The 18,196-nt window shown below is 46.0% G+C and overlaps 1 protein-coding gene across 1 annotated transcript; it reads left to right on the forward strand.

Annotated features, from left to right (window-relative positions):
* The first annotated feature begins 1,652 nt into the window (after nt 1–1,652).
* Nucleotides 1,653–17,309, forward strand: LOC101733866 (NADPH oxidase organizer 1-like). The gene is made up of 8 exons (XM_031893588.1): nt 1,653–1,759; nt 1,852–1,932; nt 2,173–2,248; nt 8,919–9,099; nt 13,750–13,943; nt 14,797–14,910; nt 15,821–15,938; nt 16,021–17,309. Exons 1-8 carry the CDS (start codon nt 1,694–1,696, stop codon nt 16,802–16,804), a joined length of 1,614 nt encoding a protein of 537 aa, XP_031749448.1. The 5' UTR covers nt 1,653–1,693; the 3' UTR covers nt 16,805–17,309.
* Nucleotides 17,310–18,196: the final 887 nt, after the last annotated feature.

The raw sequence follows: 18,196 nt of genomic DNA on the forward strand, positions 1-18,196 counted from the left end.
GGCAGCCTGCCGGTAATTCTTACAGTTACATAGAAATAATTGATTCATTTCAATGCACCACCACACACTGGATTGGGTCAGTGCCTAAACTTTACATAAACTTATACCGAGTGCTTGCCGCTTGCTGTTTACCTCAGCTCTTTCTATGTTTACTACATGCATCATAGTTCAGCACCCCCCCCCCCTTTATTTCAGTTTTACACAGCTGCCAGTTGTAGTTCTAACTATATTGTTTGGAGAGTGTGTTTGGCACAGGGGTCCTCAAACTTCTTAAGCAAGGGGCCAGCCCTCAGACTGTTGGGGGGCTGCACTGCCATCACCCCCCCACCCCCGTTGTCAAACTGTGGCCCACTCCTGCATTCTTTTCCAATATCCCCCCCCCCCCGCCAGGGGTGAGGATGCAGCGGGGGGCCAGGTAAACTCCCCTGGGGGGCCGGATCTGGCCCGCGGGCCGTAGTTTGAGGACCCCTAGTTTGGCACATAGAGAGTTTGGTACCTGCCAAATGACAATGAAAGCAGCGCCAATGGTGCTTACTATTAAAGGAGAAGGAAAGGCTAATAAAGAGTTAATCTCAAGCTGCAGGCATACCTTCAGTTCTCTCAATAGTGCCCTTAAGTCTCCCCATATTTCTCCCGTTCAGATGATCTGAAGTCAAACAGGAAGAAAAAATGCCGAGCTGGGTAGAGAGGATTCCCATAATGCATCACTCCTGCTCAGACCCTAGCAAGCGCGCTCCCCTCCTCTGCCCTACCCTGGCCCCTGTGAGCGCGCACACAGACGCACAGAAGGACCAGGCAAGTGTTGCGGGAGCGTGGAGGCGGGGGGGTGTTTGGTGGCCACAGGGGGGGGCTGCGAGTGGGGGCGGGTTTGGTCATCATGGGAGGGTGCGAGCGGGGGGGGGGGTTGGTTGCCATGGGGCCATGGGGGGTGCGAGCGGCGGAAATTCAAGATGGCACAGACTGGAAATACAGCAAAGTTAGAAGGCAATTTTTGGGAGAAGTGAGCATTACTTAACAAAAATAAAGTTGCCAATTTGCTACAGGCAAGGGGGCTCTACACTATATTAAGGGCTATAGTAGAAGCCTTTCCTTGCTCTTTAAGGTTGCCACCTTTCTAAATGATTTTTACTGCTGGTGGAGGGGGTGGGGCAAACGTAAAAGGGGCAGAGCTATGATGTAGGAGCCAATGGAGTATGCAGAGGATTGGGGGGGGGGGGGGGGAGTTAAAACTGGGGTGGATTTGGGATGCGCCAGGGGCTCATCTTAAGGGTATTACAGATTTACTAAACACACTATTACCACGCCTTTCCCAATGCACATTGCAATGGATATGAGTTCAATGATGAATCTCCCTCTCAAAACATGTCAACTACGCAGACCGGCCCCCCCGACGCGCTCCCCAAGCTCTCCCTCAAACCCCCCCCGTGACACATATTCTTTAGTTTGACATATTTATATAATTTATATTTTCATCATTTTTTATTTTCACGGAAATACAAATAAATGAGTCACAGGAATAGATTCCTTTGTCAAAACCTGTAAAACCAACACAAAGGAGAGAAAAGGGGGTGTGGGCTTTGGTAGCCAGTCTCTCATTGGCTGCCTCCTTCCGGCCCCGCCCCATGATATGGATTGTTGTGTTGTACAGGTAACATCCCACCTGCATTCCTGCCTCTCAGCTTAGAGAAGGAAGATGAATTTCAGCCGATACCCGGTGGAAGCGACTGGCGTTGGGATGGTGCAAAATGGGAAAATAAAGGTAATCAAGGGGGGTTACTAATGGAATATGTTTATTGCAAATAAAGGGGAAAGGTAACTACAGCTAATACATTATTTGCTTGCGTCCCGCAGACCTACATGCTCTCTATCCTCTGGTCAGACCGCAATAACATTCTCATATACAGAACCTACGAGGAATTCAAGGATCTGGCTGTAAGTAACACTAATGCCTTTAATATATACTTGCCCTTTAACCCCTACATTGATGCCATTTGGAGATTAAACTGCACAGAGCTGGTTGCCATTCCTTCGCCATTCACCCTATAGCAATTAGATTCACACTGGGGAGTTCAGCACATCCCCCTATAACCACTATTTTCTAAGTGAAGAAAAATACCCAATGATGAGCAACTCCTCCAACTAAATCCCATTTTTTCTCTTCTATTTATCCAGAAGCAACTTAAAAGGAAGTTTCCCTTGGAATCTGGGCTTTTAAATAAATCAGAGAGGATCATTCCCATACTTAAAGGTAAGTACATACAAAAGTCAAACGTGGTGATAAAGTCCAACGCAAAAATTCTTATTTATATAAAGAAGGATTTACACTCCTATACCTGCTATCCCACAGCCCCAGTCCCTTCCCAGAGGCTATTATCCCCCCACTGCTACTATAGGCACCATCTCTCCCTACTATACCTGCTATCCCACAGCCCCAGTCCCTTCCCAGAGGCTACTATCCCACTGCTACTATAGGCACCATCTCTCCCTACTATACCTGCTATCCCACAGCCCCAGTCCCTTCCCAGAGGCTATTATCCCCCCACTGCTACTATAGGCACCATCTCTCCCTACTATACCTGCTATCCCACAGCCCCAGTCCCTTCCTAGAGGCTATTATCCCCCCACTGCTACTATAGGCACCATCTCTCCCTACTATACCTGCTATCCCACAGCCCCAGTCCCTTCCCAGAGTCTATTATCTCCCCACTGCTACTATAGGCACCATCTCTCCCTACTATACCTGCTATCCCACAGCCCCAGTCCCTTCCCAGAGGCTATTATCCCCCCACTGCTACTATAGGCACCATCTCTCCCTACTATACCTGCTATCCCACAGCCCCAGTCCCTTCCCAGAGGCTATTATCCCACTGCTACTATAGGCACCATCTCTCCCTACTATACCGGCTATCCCACAGCCCCAGTCCCTTCCCAGAGGCTATTATCCCCCCACTGCTACTATAGACACCATCTCTCCCTACTATACCTGCTATCCCACAGCCCCAGTCCCTTCCCAGAGGCTATTATCCCACTGCTACTATAGGCACCATCTCTCCCTACTATACCTGCTATCCCAGTGCCACAGTCCCTTCCCAGAGGCTATTATCCCCCCACTGCTACTATAGGCACCATCTCTCCCTACTATACCTGCTATCCCACAGCCCCAGTCCCTTCCCAGAGGCTATTATCCCCCCACTGCTACAATAGGCACCATCTCTCCCTACTATACCTGCTATCCCACAGCCCCAGTCCCTTCCCAGAGGCTATTATCCCCCCACTGCTACTATAGGCACCATCTCTCCCTACTATACCTGCTATCCCACAGCCCCAGTCCCTTCCCAGAGGCTATTATCCCACTGCTACTATAGGCACCATCTCTCCCTACTATACCTGCTATCCCACAGCCCCAGTCCCTTCCCAGAGGCTATTATCCCCCCACTGCTACTATAGGCACCATCTCTCCCTACTATACCTGCTATCCCACAGCCCCAGTCCCTTCCCAGAGGCTATTATCCCCCCACTGCTACTATAGGCACCATCTCTCCCTACTATACCTGCTATCCCACAGCCACAGTCCCTTCCCAGAGGCTATTATCCCCCTACTGCTACTATAGGCACCATCTCTCCCTACTATACCTGCTATCCCACAGCCCCAGTCCCTTCCCAGAGGCTATTATTCCCCCACTGCTACTATAGGCACCATCTCTCCCTACTATACCTGCTATCCCACAGCCCCAGTCCCTTCCCAGAGGCTATTATCCCACTGCTACTATAGGCACCATCTCTCCCTACTATACCTGCTATTCCACAGCCACAGTCCCTTCCCAGAGGCTATTATCCCCCCACTGCTACTATAGGCACCATCTCTCCCTACTATACCTGCTATCCCACAGCCCCAGTCCCTTCCCAGAAGCTATTATCCCCACTGCTACTATAAGCACCATCTCTCCCTACTATACCTGCTATCCCACAGCCCCAGTCCCTTCCCAGAGGCTATTATCCCCCCAGTGCTACTATAGGCACCATCTCCCCTACTATACCTGCTATCCCACAGCCCCAGTCCCTTCCCAGAGGCTATTATCCCCCCACTGCTACTATAGGCACCATCTCTCCCTACTATACCTGCTATCCCACAGCCCCAGTCCCTTCCCAGAGGCTATTATCCCACTGCTACTATAGGCACCATCTCTCCCTACTATACCTGCTATCCCACAGCCCCAGTCCCTTCCCAGAGGCTATTATCCCCCCAATGCTACTATAGGCACCATCTCCCCCTACTATACCTGCTCTCCCACAGCTCCAGTCCCTTCCCAGAGGCTATTATCCCACTGCTACTATAGGCACCATCTCTCCCTACTATACCTGCTATCCCACAGCCCCAGTCCCTTCCCAGAGGCTATTATCCCCCCACTGCTACTATAGGCACCATCTCTCCCTACTATACCTGCTATCCCACAGCCCCAGTCCCTTCCCAGAGGCTATTATCCTCCCACTGCTACTATAGGTACCATCTCTCCCTACTATACCTACTATCCCACAGCCCCAGTCCCTTCCCAGAGGCTATTATCCCCCCCCACTGCTACTATAGGCACCATCTCTCCCTACTATACCTGCTATCCCACAGCCCCAGTCCCTTCCCAGAGGCTATTATCCCCCCACTGCTACTATAGGCACCATCTCTCCCTACTATACCTGCTATCCCACAGCCCCAGTCCCTTCCCAGAGGCTATTATCCCCCCACTGCTACTATAGGCACCATCTCTCCCTACTATACCTGCTATCCCACAGCCCCAGTCCCTTCCCAGAGGCTATTATCCCCCCACTGCTACTATAGGCACCATCTCTCCCTACTATACCTGCTATGCCACAGCCACAGTCCCTTTCCCAGAGGCTATTATCCCCCCACTGCTACTATAGGCACCATCTCTCCCTACTATACCTGCTATCCCACAGCCCCAGTCCATTCCCAGAGGCTATTATCCCCCCACTGCTACTATAGGCACCATCTCTCCCTACTATACCTGCTATCACACAGCCCCAGTCCCTTCCCAGAGGCTATTATCCCCCCACTGCTACTATAGGCACCATCTCTCCCTACTATACCTGCTATCCCACAGCCCCAGTCCCTTCCCAGAGGCTATTATCCCCCACTGCTACTATAGGCACCATCTCTCCCTACTATACCTGCTATCCCACAGCCCCAGTCCCTTCCCAGAGGCTATTATCCCCCCACTGCTACTATAGGCACCATCTCTCCCTACTATACCTGCTATGCCACAGCCACAGTCCCTTTCCCAGAGGCTATTATCCCCCCACTGCTACTATAGGCACCATCTCTCCCTACTATACCTGCTATCCCACAGCCATAGTCCCTTCCCAGAGGCTATTATCCCACTGCTACTATAGGCACCATCTCTCCCTACTATACCTGCTATCCCACAGCCCCAGTCCCTTCCCAGAGGCTATTATCCCACTGCTACTATAGGCACCATCTCTCCCTACTATACCTGCTATCCCACAGCCCCAGTCCCTTCCCAGAGGCTATTATCCCCCCAGTGCTACTATAGGCACCATCTCCCCCTACTATACCTGCTATCCCACAGCCCCAGTCCCTTCCCAGAGGCTATTATCCCCCCACTGCTACTATAGACACCATCTCTCCCTACTATACCTGCTATCCCACAGCCATAGTCCCTTCCCAGAGGCTATTATCCCACTGCTACTATAGGCACCATCTCTCCCTACTATACCTGCTATCCCACAGCCCCAGTCCCTTCCCAGAGGCTATTATCCCACTGCTACTATAGGCACCATCTCTCCCTACTATACCTGCTATCCCACAGCCCCAGTCCCTTCCCAGAGGCTATTATCCCCCCACTGCTACTATAGGCACCATCTCTCCCTACTATACCTGCTATCCCACAGCCCCAGTCCCTTCCCAGAGGCTATTATCCCCCCAGTGCTACTATAGGCACCATCTCCCCCTACTATACCTGCTATCCCACAGCCCCAGTCCCTTCCCAGAGGCTATTATCCCCCCACTGCTACTATAGACACCATCTCTCCCTACTATACCTGCTATCCCACAGCCATAGTCCCTTCCCAGAGGCTATTATCCCACTGCTACTATAGGCACCATCTCTCCCTACTATACCTGCTATCCCACAGCCCCAGTCCCTTCCCAGAGGCTATTATCCCCCCACTGCTACTATAGACACCATCTCTCCCTACTATACCTGCTATCCCACAGCCCCAGTCCCTTCCCAGAGGCTATTATCCCCCCACTGCTACTATAGGCACCATCTCTCCCTACTATACCTGCTATCCCACAGCCCCAGTCCCTTCCCAGAGGCTATTATCCCCCCACTGCTACTATAGGCACCATCTCTCCCTACTATACCTGCTATCCCACAGCCCCAGTCCCTTCCCAGAGGCTATTATCCCCCCACTGCTACTATAGGCACCATCTCTCCCTACTATACCTGCTATCCCACAGCCCCAGTCCCTTCCCAGAGGCTATTATCCCCCCAGTGCTACTATAGGCACCATCTCCCCCTACTATACCTGCTATCCCACAGCCCCAGTCCCTTCCCAGAGGCTATTATCCCCCCACTGCTACTATAGACACCATCTCTCCCTACTATACCTGCTATCCCACAGCCCCAGTCCCTTCCCAGAGGCTATTATCCCACTGCTACTATAGGCACCATCTCTCCCTACTATACCTGCTATCCCACAGCCCCAGTCCCTTCCCAGAGGCTATTATCCCCCCACTGCTACTATAGGCACCATCTCTCCCTACTATACCTGCTATCCCACAGCCCCAGTCCCTTCCCAGAGGCTATTATCCCCCCACTGCTACTATAGGCACCATCTCTCCCTACTATACCTGCTATCCCACAGCCCCAGTCCCTTCCCAGAGGCTATTATCCCCCCACTGCTACTATAGGCACAATCTCTCCCTACTATACCTGCTATCCCACAGCCCCAGTCCCTTCCCAGAGGCTATTATCCCCCCCCACTGCTACTATAGGCACAATCTCTCCCTACTATACCTGCTATCCCACAGCCCCAGTCCCTTCCCAGAGGCTATTATCCCCCCACTGCTACTATAGGCACCATCTCTCCCTACTATACCTGCTATCCCACAGCCCCAGTCCCTTCCCAGAGGCTATTATCCCCCCACTGCTACTATAGGCACCATCTCTCCCTACTATACCTGCTATCCCACAGCCCCAGTCCCTTCCCAGAGGCTATTATCCCCCCACTGCTACTATAGGCACCATCTCTCCCTACTATACCTGCTATTCCACAGCCCCAGTCCCTTCCCATAGGCTATTATCCCACTGCTACTATAGGCACCATCTCTCCCTACTATACCTGCTATCCCACAGCCCCAGTCCCTTCCCAGAGGCTATTATCCCACTGCTACTATAGGCACAATCTCTCCCTACTATACCTGCTATCCCACAGCCCCAGTCCCTTCCCAGAGGCTATTATCCCACTGCTACTATAGGCACCATCTCTCCCTACTATACCTGCTATCCCACAGCCCCAGTCCCTTCCCAGAGGCTATTATCCCCCCACTGCTACTATAGGCACCATCTCTCCCTACTATACCTGCTATCCCACAGCCCCAGTCCCTTCCCAGAGGCTATTATCCCCCCACTGCTACTATAGGCACCATCTCTCCCTACTATACCTGCTATGCCACAGCCACAGTCCCTTTCCCAGAGGCTATTATCCTCCCACTGCTACTATAGGCACCATCTCTCCCTACTATACCTGCTATCCCACAGCCCCAGTCCATTTCCAGAGGCTATTATCCCCCCACTGCTACTATAGGCACCATCTCTCCCTACTATACCTGCTATCCCACAGCCCCAGTCCCTTCCCAGAGGCTATTATCCCCCCACTGCTACTATAGGCACCATCTCTCCCTACTATACCTGCTATCCCACAGCCCCAGTCCCTTTCCCAGAGGCTATTATCCCCCCACTGCTACTATAGGCACCATCTCTCCCTACTATACCTGCTATCCCACAGCCCCAGTCCCTTTCCCAGAGGCTATTATCCCCCCACTGCTACTATACAGTTTTCCTAAAGGTGGCTCTGTGTATTCATACAATGTAATTTCTAGTGGTGATTTATTATTATTCTGAATGAAATCATTGAAGTTAATTAAATGAGGTAAGGGGTAAGATTGGAACAATGTCAGTACAGAAGGTAACGATCTTAATGGGTTGCAGGGCACCATTTTACACTCTCTACCAGTAATTACAGCTGATTGTAGATTACTAAACAGCATGTTTAGTAAAGTCAATGACATCTTTTCCTGAGGGCAGCCTAATGGCTCTTGAAAGATAATGCCCTAATGGAACTTGGTGCTCATTAAACTGGAAAGAGGATTAAAATAATTATTGAGTGTGCAAATTAAAGGGGAACTACACCCTATTATTAGAAGGCCTTTTTATTATGTCATGCTTCTGCACTCATGTTTAGTAAGAAGGCAGTGTTTGTGTGGTTATTTCTATTCAGAGGAAAATACTCTGGGACAGTGTGTTTTGTACAGAAGAGGAGCCCCAGGCGTGGGTAAAAAGTTGAAGTTTTCAATATGTCCTCTATAGTTTTATGCTGAAGACACACAGAGCTACTTAGTCGCAGCTATTTGTCACGGCTACTAAACTCCAGAAAATCCCCTGCCATAGACAATACTGAGAATTGCCTCTGCTAGAACACACGTAGGGACAGTTATCAGTAAATGATCAGCATTGTCTGTTTTAGTAGCCACGACAAGTAGCTGCTACTACTAGCTTTGTGTACCTAAACTGCATCTGCAGCTCCATCTGAAATTTTACAGCAGGGAGGGATGGAAGGAAGGTGCTTGTGGAGAACACTCAGCTGCCCTCTTTCTTTTATAGACATTCCCTTGATTTACAGGAGCACCCGCTTCTCCAACCGCTTCATTGAGAGGCTGCACCTGGCCGAGCTTTACTCCCAGGAGTTGCTGCAGACTGACTCCAAAATCTCTCAGTGTGAAGATGTCATTCAGTTCTTCTCTCCGAACAACCAGGACCTTGCTCCCACCTTCACTGAAAACAGGTTTCTACCTATCATCTATCTATCTACCTATCATCTATCTATCTATCTATCTATCTATCTATCTATCTATCTATCTATCTACCTATCATCTATCTATCTACCTATCATCTATCTATCTATCTATCTATCTATCTATCTATCTATCTGTCTGTCTATCTATAATCTATCTATCTATCTATCTATCTATCTATCTACCTATCATCTATCTATCTATCTATCTATCTATCTATCTATCTATCTATCATCTTTCTGTCTATCTATGTCTGTCTGTCTGTCTGTCTTTTTGTTTGTATGTCTATACAGTATATCATTCTATGTATCTATATACAGTATCTATCTATCTATCTATCTATCTATCTATCTATCTATCTATCTATCTATCTATCTGTCTGTCAGGGCCTGTCTGTCTATCTATCTATCTATCTATCTATCTATCTGTCTGTCTGTCAGGGCCTGTCTGTCTATCTATCTGGCTGTCTCTCTCTCTGACTATCTATCTGGCTGTCTTTCTGTTTATATGTCTACTTATTGTACAGCGCTGTGGAATATGTTGGCGCTTTATAAATAAATGTTAATAATAATCATAATATATATCATTCTATCTATGTATCTATCTGTCTGTCTATCTATCTGTCTGTTTGTCAGGGCCTGTCTGTCTATCTATCTGACTGTCTCTCTCTGACTATCTATCTGTCTGTCTTTCTGTTTGTCTATCTATCCATCTATCTATCTATCTATATATCATCTATCTATCTATCTATCTATCTATCTATATATCATCTATCTATCTATCTATCTATCTATCTGACTATCTGTCTATCTCTGACTATCTATCTGTCTGTCTTTCTGTTTGTCTATCTATCTATCTACCTATCTATCCATCTATCATCTATCTATCTATCTATCTATCTATCTACCTATCTATCCATCTATCATCTATCTATCTATCTATCTATCTATCTATCTATCTATCTGACTGTCTATCTCTGACTATCTATCTGTCTGTCTTTCTGTTTGTATGTCTATATATCATTCTATCTATCTATCTACTTATCTATCTATCATCTATCTATCTATCTATCTATCTATCTATCTATCTGACTGTCTATCTGTCTATCTCTGACTATCTATCTATCTGTCTGTCTTTCTGTTTGTATGTCTATATATCATTCTATCTATCTATCTATCTATCTATCTATCTATCTATCTATCTATCTATCTATCATCTATCTATCTGACTGTCTATCTGTCTATCTCTGACTATCTATCTGTCTGTCTTTCTGTTTGTATGTCTATATATCATTCTATCTATCTATCTATTGCTAATATAGTAGCAGTATGGCTCCATGCATACAAAAACGCAAACTAGATTCTAATCAGTCAATGCAGCCTGAGAATATTTGAGTGCAATTCTCATGGGGCTTCTTTGAGGTGTGGTTGTTTGATTAACTATCCTGTTTGGTATGACAGTAAAATAACAGTTATACTTGATCCTTGTGAGACTACGGTATGTGGGTTGGTTTATTGCCTTATTCTGTAGAAGGAAGATACGCACTGCTGATTGCCCTTATCCAGCATACTGGAGGCTTCAGTGCACCATTTATAAATAGCCCACATACCGGTTCCTAAGAACTTTACTTAAATTGTCTGTTTGTTCTACACCCGCACTCTTTCCCATTGCATCACACGAGAGCGCTGGTTGGATTTATTTGGCCACTACACCTCACACATCTTCTATATATTTGTGATTGGCTGAGCTTGCAACTTTAGGGTGAAGACACACGGAGCTACTAGTAGCAGCTACTGGTCGTGGCTACTAAAATAGACAATGCTGATCATTTACTGTTAATTGTATCTATGTGTGTTATAGCAGAGGCAATTCTCAGTATTGTCTATGGCAGAGTATCTTCTGGCGTTTAGTAGCTGTGACAAGTAGCTGCTACTAAGTGTTGTGTAGACTTCTCTCATAATCTGGGTCAGGGCACCAAAATGTTGTATAGTGTATATATATATATATATATAGGTAGTATATTATTACAAATATACTAAAGATTACAATATTTCCCACAGCCAGGTAAAAGGAAACAACTACGGTTCTTTTCCAGAGATGAAGCAATTTTATTGAGATTGTCCAGCCCAGAGACAGCAAATAATACAGAGTTCTTTTTAATGTGCCCACAGGATCTATTCTATAGGGAACAGCCTTCAGAGGGCTTCTCCCTGACCTTCCATCTAAAAACTTTTTGTGGATGTGACTATGTGTCTATCTGTCTATGTGTGTGTGTCTATGCGTCTATCTGAGCTTTGGACACAAAATCCCCCATACCTGATTTAGTCAGAATATTACTGGATACATATATCCCTGCAAATATGGAGCCAAACCATCAATATTCTGATTTTATGTGTTCTTTATAAATCCACCCATGTCTGTACATTTAGCTTCCAACACCCACTATAGACTTTATGCTAGATATGAGGCCTTGTTTAGAGTCCCTGCACAGATATGCATATCGAAACCAATATATTTGCACTTTCTCTGGGCCACTCTCTGGAGTTTTTTTTTTTAATATTAAAAGCAAATATGTACACAGAAAGATAAACACTGAATGATATTAATGTGGGTGTTACTTAATTAAAAGTAGACGTTCATGTGTTTCCTGAAGCTTTGTAAATGTTTGTACGTTAATGAGTCCTCTTCATTGGATCTTCTCACTTAAGGTTGAAGACACACGGAGCTACTAGTAGCAGCTACTTGTCACGGCTACAGAAATGGACAATTTACTGATAACTGTCTCTACGTGTGTTTTAGCAGAGGCAATTCTCAGTATTGTCTATGGCAGGGGATTTTCTGGCGTTTAGTAGCCATGAAAAAGTGGCTTCTACTAGTAGCTCCATGTGTCTTCACTGATTTAGACACTAAACATCAGAACAGTTCATATATTTTTTTTAAATCCCATTGACCTATTACGTATATTTGTGGGAGAACATTAGCTATAGAAGAAGCCTGAAGAATGTATTTTGACATCAAACAGTATCCAGCCCATTGCACCACTTCATCCAGTCAAAACACTTCTGTGGTGTCAGCATCCAACACCTCTACTTCTATGTCAGGCCCTTCACACCCCCTCTTGAAACCTTTAGGTCTCTTCCATCAATGTTCTACTGTCATTAAAAAAGTTTCAAGTTCATTCCCTGCTTAAGTGTGAGATGAAAAAAAAAACATTAAACATGACCAAAAATTCAGATACATTTATCCTTCTGCTTGACTATCTTTTCCTGGAAGATATAACTTAGAGAAAAATATTCTACATAAAATGACATTGTCTCTAGATAAATTTGAACATGTAAGTGGTGTGTATGGGTTTAGAATTCTATTAAAGTTCACAGCTCTAAGTATTTCCCTTAACACATCCCTTGTCCTGTCCACAATTCTGCACAATCCTTACCCATAAGCCATTTCCCACAACTCTCTGTAAAGGTGGCCATACACGTTAAGATCCTTGGTGACTTCGCCAAGCGAGCGGATCTTCTCCCGATATCCCCACCTACGGGTGGGGGATATCAGGTGAATTCAGGCTAATTTGGTCGTTTGGCCCTGGGGCCAAACGATCAAATGAGAACAACGGTAATAGGCGCAGTCGGTTTGGGGACCGCATCAACGAGCCGATGCGGTCCCCGATCCGACTAAATCTTTTAACCTGCCTGATCGATATCTGGGCAATTTCAGGCCACATATTGGTTGGGCAGGTCCGTCGTTAGTGCCCATACACGGGCCGATAAGCTGCCAAATTGGTCTAAGGGACTGATATCGGCAGCTAGAATTGGCCTGTGTATGGGGACCTTTATTAATACCAAGGTAACCACCACAAAGGCACGTCAAAGCTTTTTCCAACTTAAGCACCTTAATTAACATCTGACCGACTCACTGTTTAAATCTATACAGATAGCTTGTGCATTATGTACATTCATACAATTAAATGATATTAATATCATACCCTTGCAGGTATGTATGCATAGTCCCCAAACACATTACTACACTAAGTAGCTCCGTGTGTCTTCGTCGCTGAAATGTGTCCCATAGGTTGGGAATTTATCTTTAGGGTAAGGAGTTTTCTGAGATCAATGGAAGCTGTGTCTAGTACAAGAGAAATTAAACCTTGGCTCAATGTCAGGGTGGTGTAGCAAAAGCTGGAGATTTATTGGCTTTTTTAAGGTTGGGAATCAGAGCATCAGCTTGGGGTATGGCCACTTAACAATTTAAACCCTTGAAGCTGATGCTCCTCCAATGGATTACAAAGTACAGCAATGGTGGGTTAAGATCAGATCTACTGTACAAATAAGACTCACTTTTGTTAGAGCTCCTCAGGGCTTGCTCTAGGGAACTGGCCAGTACATGCAAAGCTACAGATTGGGATAGGGATCAGTTTTCAATACAGGCAAAGCCAAGAAGGTGTTTTTATAAAATGGAATAAATGGTTAAATTAACTGTTGCATAACAAATGGCTTTGCAGATATTATTTATAATGCCTGCGCCACATGGTGAATGTTCCTTGCGTTTTCCCATTAGGGACCAAATATAAAGTCAGTGCGAGTCTGAAGGTTCAGAGAGTCAGGGCTTCCATAATGATGAACCTCTCTGTGTGCTTGCAGCTTGGTGATAATGCCTTCAGACAAAGACCAAAAAAAAGTCAACCACCAAATGAAGTCCTCAGCACCAGTATCAGAGCCAGTGATTACCCAGAAGTACATCTGCATTGAAACCTTTGAAACCAAAGACACCAAGAACAGGCCCTTCAAAGTCAACAAAGATGAATTAGTTGATGTGCTCATCAAGGATCCTACAGGTAGCTGTGACTCACTGAATGGACTGGAGAGTATGGGTGTATCCAATAGGCGGGGGTAATAAGGAATCACAAAGTGACTAGGTGGGCTTCTTGGAATACAAATGGTTCAAGGGGATACAACTTGTCACCTGTGGCACATCACTCACCCTCACAGGTGACAAACCGCCAAAAAATACCTTGTCATTGGGAAGTGTGGGATTCATCACCCTTAATCTAAGGTACCCATCAGTGTTCCATGCTGGGGGACTGACCCCGTTTGGAATTCCTTGTTCCCATGGAAAACTGACTCCATCAAGTGTCCTCACCTATGAATGCTGTCCCCGGCTGTCCTTGTAGCCAATCAATGCTTTTCCAGGTCCTCCCATGTCCTCCAAACTTCCCGTGCCAGCCTTTGTGCTGCTAAAAGAAGAAAGAAAGTGTATGAAATTATTCTGGAGCTTTTCTAGGGTATGAGGCTGTGATGTTGAGCAGGTAAACTAAAATGGGGGAGTGACCAAAAAGTGGGCATGGCATTAAAACGTGACCCCAATTTCATTTTGGAAATCTGGTAACCCTACCTTATTCCTGAAGAAAGAGTCAGTCCTGTCCAAAATCTATCCATATTCTACTCAGGTAACCATTACAAGTATAATTTATATAGCAAACTGGCATTTTCTAGTACCAGGGAGGCATGGGCAGCGGCCACACTGAGCTTATCCCTGTTGAAGAGTATTTGAGCATCAGATTAAGGTTGAGATGTATTCTTCTCTATGACCTAGCAGACAGTGTACCTTTGTTACTGGAAGCAACGCTACATGCTCCAGTGGGCACAATGATATACCCTGTATAAATCCATCCTGTTTCATTCTTGCAGGCTGGTGGCTGGTAGAGAATGAAGATGGAAATTTAGCATGGTTTCCTGGGCCGTATTTGGTAGAACCTGCGGATGCAGCCTGCACATACTCAAACAGGAAATCCTTAAATGATGGTGAGTATTGTACAGATTTACTGCTGGGCAGCCAAAAGCGTTTGTATGCCTTTAAGTATAAGCACTCTTACCCTGCAGTGGTAACAATTGCTGTGCGGCCATAAGGGCAGCCATTCAAGCTACAAAATAGGGATAACTAGGCACACCTTTGCATAGCAAATAGCATTCTTAGGCATTAACAGGGGTCAAATTTACACGTGAAGTTCTCCTTCCAATAAGTTGTAATGTGCCCCATGACATGCTAACAAACAATGAATTAGGTATTTGATTGCTGGGGTCCGAGGCTGTATATAGGTTTGGTGGAACCTCTGGCACCGGACCTAAATGTGCCCACAGTTGTACCCCCTTCGTTGCCGGATTTCCCCAGTAACTCTCTGGCGGCTGGGGGGATTTTTAATTTAAAAAAAAAAAAAAAGAAAAGTAGAAAATCAATTATATAGGCACCCAAATTGCTGCCCCAGGCACAGGCCCTTAGGTGCCTATATAAAAATACAGCCCTTATGGGGTTCCACTAACCAAGTGATCCCCAACCAGTGGCTCAGGGGCAACATGTTGCTCCCCAACCCCTTGGATGTTGCTCTCAGTGCCCCCAAACCAGGGAGTTATTTTTGAATTCCTGACTTGGGGGCAAGTTTTGGTTGAATAAAAACAAGATTTCCTACCAAATAAAGCCCCTGTAAGCTGATAGTGTGCATAGAGGCCCCTAATAGCCAATCACAGCCCTTATTTGGCTCCTCCATGAACTTTTATGGTGCTTGTGTTGCTCTCCAAGTCTTTTGACTGTGGCTCAAGAGTAAGAAAGGTTGGGGTCACTGACCCTCGTTGCTTGGGTTACTGTAACTTTATGCAATAAGTTAGTATATGCCACTGTTGTTTACTGTGGAATTCTGGTCTTGTTTCACCCCTCCAGGCACATCCTACTACGCAGTGAAGGGTTACCAGGCTCAGAACTCTGATGAACTTTCCCTCGGAGTAGGTGTTGTAGTGGAAGTAATAGAGAAATCTGACAATGGTTGGTGGCAAGTCTGGTGAGTATTCCCTTAGATGTCTCAAGTGGCGCATTACGTAGAGGAGGTCACCACAACCACTGATATCTTACTTCTTCCTTAGTTACAATGAGCAGTGCGGATACGTCCCATCTATGTTCCTCAAGCCATACTGCAACCCCCACCAGCAACTGCAGGTCACCTTCACCCATCACAGATTTGGATCAACCCCCAACCTACACAAGGCTCCGAGCTGCCTCACTGGAATCCATGAACCCAATACTGCAGACAAGGAGTATAGAACTGAGAATGGGAATAATGAGGCATCTCTAAACATAAGAAGATCCCGTTCTGTGGGTGAGTTTAAAGATTTTCAAGAATTTCAAGGAAACGTCCTGGGGAGAAGATCTTCTACTGAACGCTTCATTGAATGGGAAGCCCCCCACCATGATGATTATCCCTTGCCGACTGCAGAAAGCAATAATAGTGAAAAGATCCGTATTATTATATCATCAGAAGATAATGAGGATCCAAGACCAAACCAAAGTCAAACTGATTCTACCCAAAGCCACCTAAGGAAAGACTCCAAGTTGGATCATTCCACCCAAAGCCGCCTAAGGAAAGACTCCGAGTTGGATCATTCCACCCAAAGCCGCCTAAGGAAAGACTCCGAGTTGGATCATTCCACCCAAAGCCGCCTAAGGAAAGACTCCGAGTTGGATCATTCCACCCAAAGCCGCCTAAGGAAAGACTCCGAGTTGGATCAATCCACCACAGGTTCCTACGTTTCTTGTTTTTCCCCTGACAGCATGTCCAACACAAGACCACCAACGGTGCCACCAAGGCCAACAAGCCAAGAAATACTAAGCAGGTGCACCACCCTAACCAAAAAGGCCTCCCGAATCTAATACATAGCCTCCAATCGTCCCTAAATTCCCAGGGGCTGTTCTCTCTTCTCTGGATTTTTTGTGCCCTGGTTCAAAAAAAGTGAAACCATCAGGTTGTGAACCCAACCATGATGCTGTCCCACTGTTTAAAGGTAGAAGCGGTGTTTAAAGGCACAGTAAAGTTACGGAAAAAAATCCTTATTAACTTCAACAGCAGCTAAAGGGATGTAAAGCAATACAGTCACCCCCAAAAACAGTGGTGTAACTATAGAAGAAGCAGACCCGGGGGAGGGTTTTGCCCATATCCATCAATGAACTCTTTACTTTCATTTTGTTTTTGCTCATTGCCGAGTATCTCAGCTGCTGTGTGCTCCATAGCCACTCTTTACTATTTTATATCAGTGTTTTATATGGTTTGTCATTAATAGCAGCAGCGGCTAGAGCCCACCAGGGATATGCAAAAGGGCTCCAAATGCACCGGACACAGCGGCTTGCTTAAAACTCGATTTTTATTACTCCATTTAAAGACAATACGCCTGACGCGTTTCGTGTAAATATACACTTAATCATAGGCATGCCTGACATTTGAGACATTTAGGTTAAATTAATTGAGCCATTTCTAAGTTTAGGTTACTACCATTTCTTAGTTTGTAGAGCCCACCCGGGAACCTACTACTATAATACTCTAAACCCACAACTATAATATGTTTTATATTACTGTTTTTTGTATCTACCTTGTCTGTAATAAACAATAATGCCTATTATTATTCACTGGACACAACATTGAGAAGGATCTTTGTTTTTCCACCAGTGGAGCAGGAACAGCCCCCTAAGTTCACTCAGAGCCTGAACAGAGAGATGATACCATAAAACTATGGCAGCATAGGGATTCCCCTGTACTAAGCACAATTCAGCAGGAACAGCCCCCTAAGTTTGCTCATAGCCTGTACAGAGAGATACCATAAAACTATGGCACATAGGGATTCCCCTGTACTAAGCACAATTCAGCAGGAACAGCCCCCTAAGTTTGCTCATAGCCAGTAGAGAGATACCATAAAACTATGGCAGCATAGGGATTCCCCTGTACTAAGCACAATTCAGCAGGAACAGCCCCCTAAGTTTGCTCATAGCCAGTAGAGAGATACCATAAAACTATGGCAGCATAGGGATTCCCCTGTACTAAGCACAATTCAGCAGGAACAGCCCCCTAAGTTTGCTCATAGCCAGTAGAGAGATACCATAAAACTATGGCAGCATAGGTATTCCCCTGTACTAAGCACAATTCAGCAGGAACAGCCCCCTAAGTTTGCCCATAGCCTGTACAGAGAGATACCATAAAACTATGGCAGCATAGGGATTTCCCTGTACTAAGCACAATTCAGCAGGAACAGCCCCCTAAGTTTGCCCATAGCC

The sequence above is a fragment of the Xenopus tropicalis genome, chromosome 9, assembly GCF_000004195.4.
Source record: "Xenopus tropicalis strain Nigerian chromosome 9, UCB_Xtro_10.0, whole genome shotgun sequence".
Lineage (NCBI taxonomy): Eukaryota > Metazoa > Chordata > Amphibia > Anura > Pipidae > Xenopus > Xenopus tropicalis.

Bases quoted from the DNA above. Each gene is read 5' to 3' on its own strand.
- LOC101733866 (XM_031893588.1), top strand. From the start codon at position 1,694: ATGAATTTCAGCCGATACCCGGTGGAAGCGACTGGCGTTGGGATGGTG. The intron at 2,249-8,918 runs GTAAGTACATAC...TTTCTTTTATAG, and splicing joins GATCATTCCCATACTTAAAG to ACATTCCCTTGATTTACAGG. The intron at 9,100-13,749 runs GTTTCTACCTAT...GTGTGCTTGCAG, and splicing joins CCCACCTTCACTGAAAACAG to CTTGGTGATAATGCCTTCAG.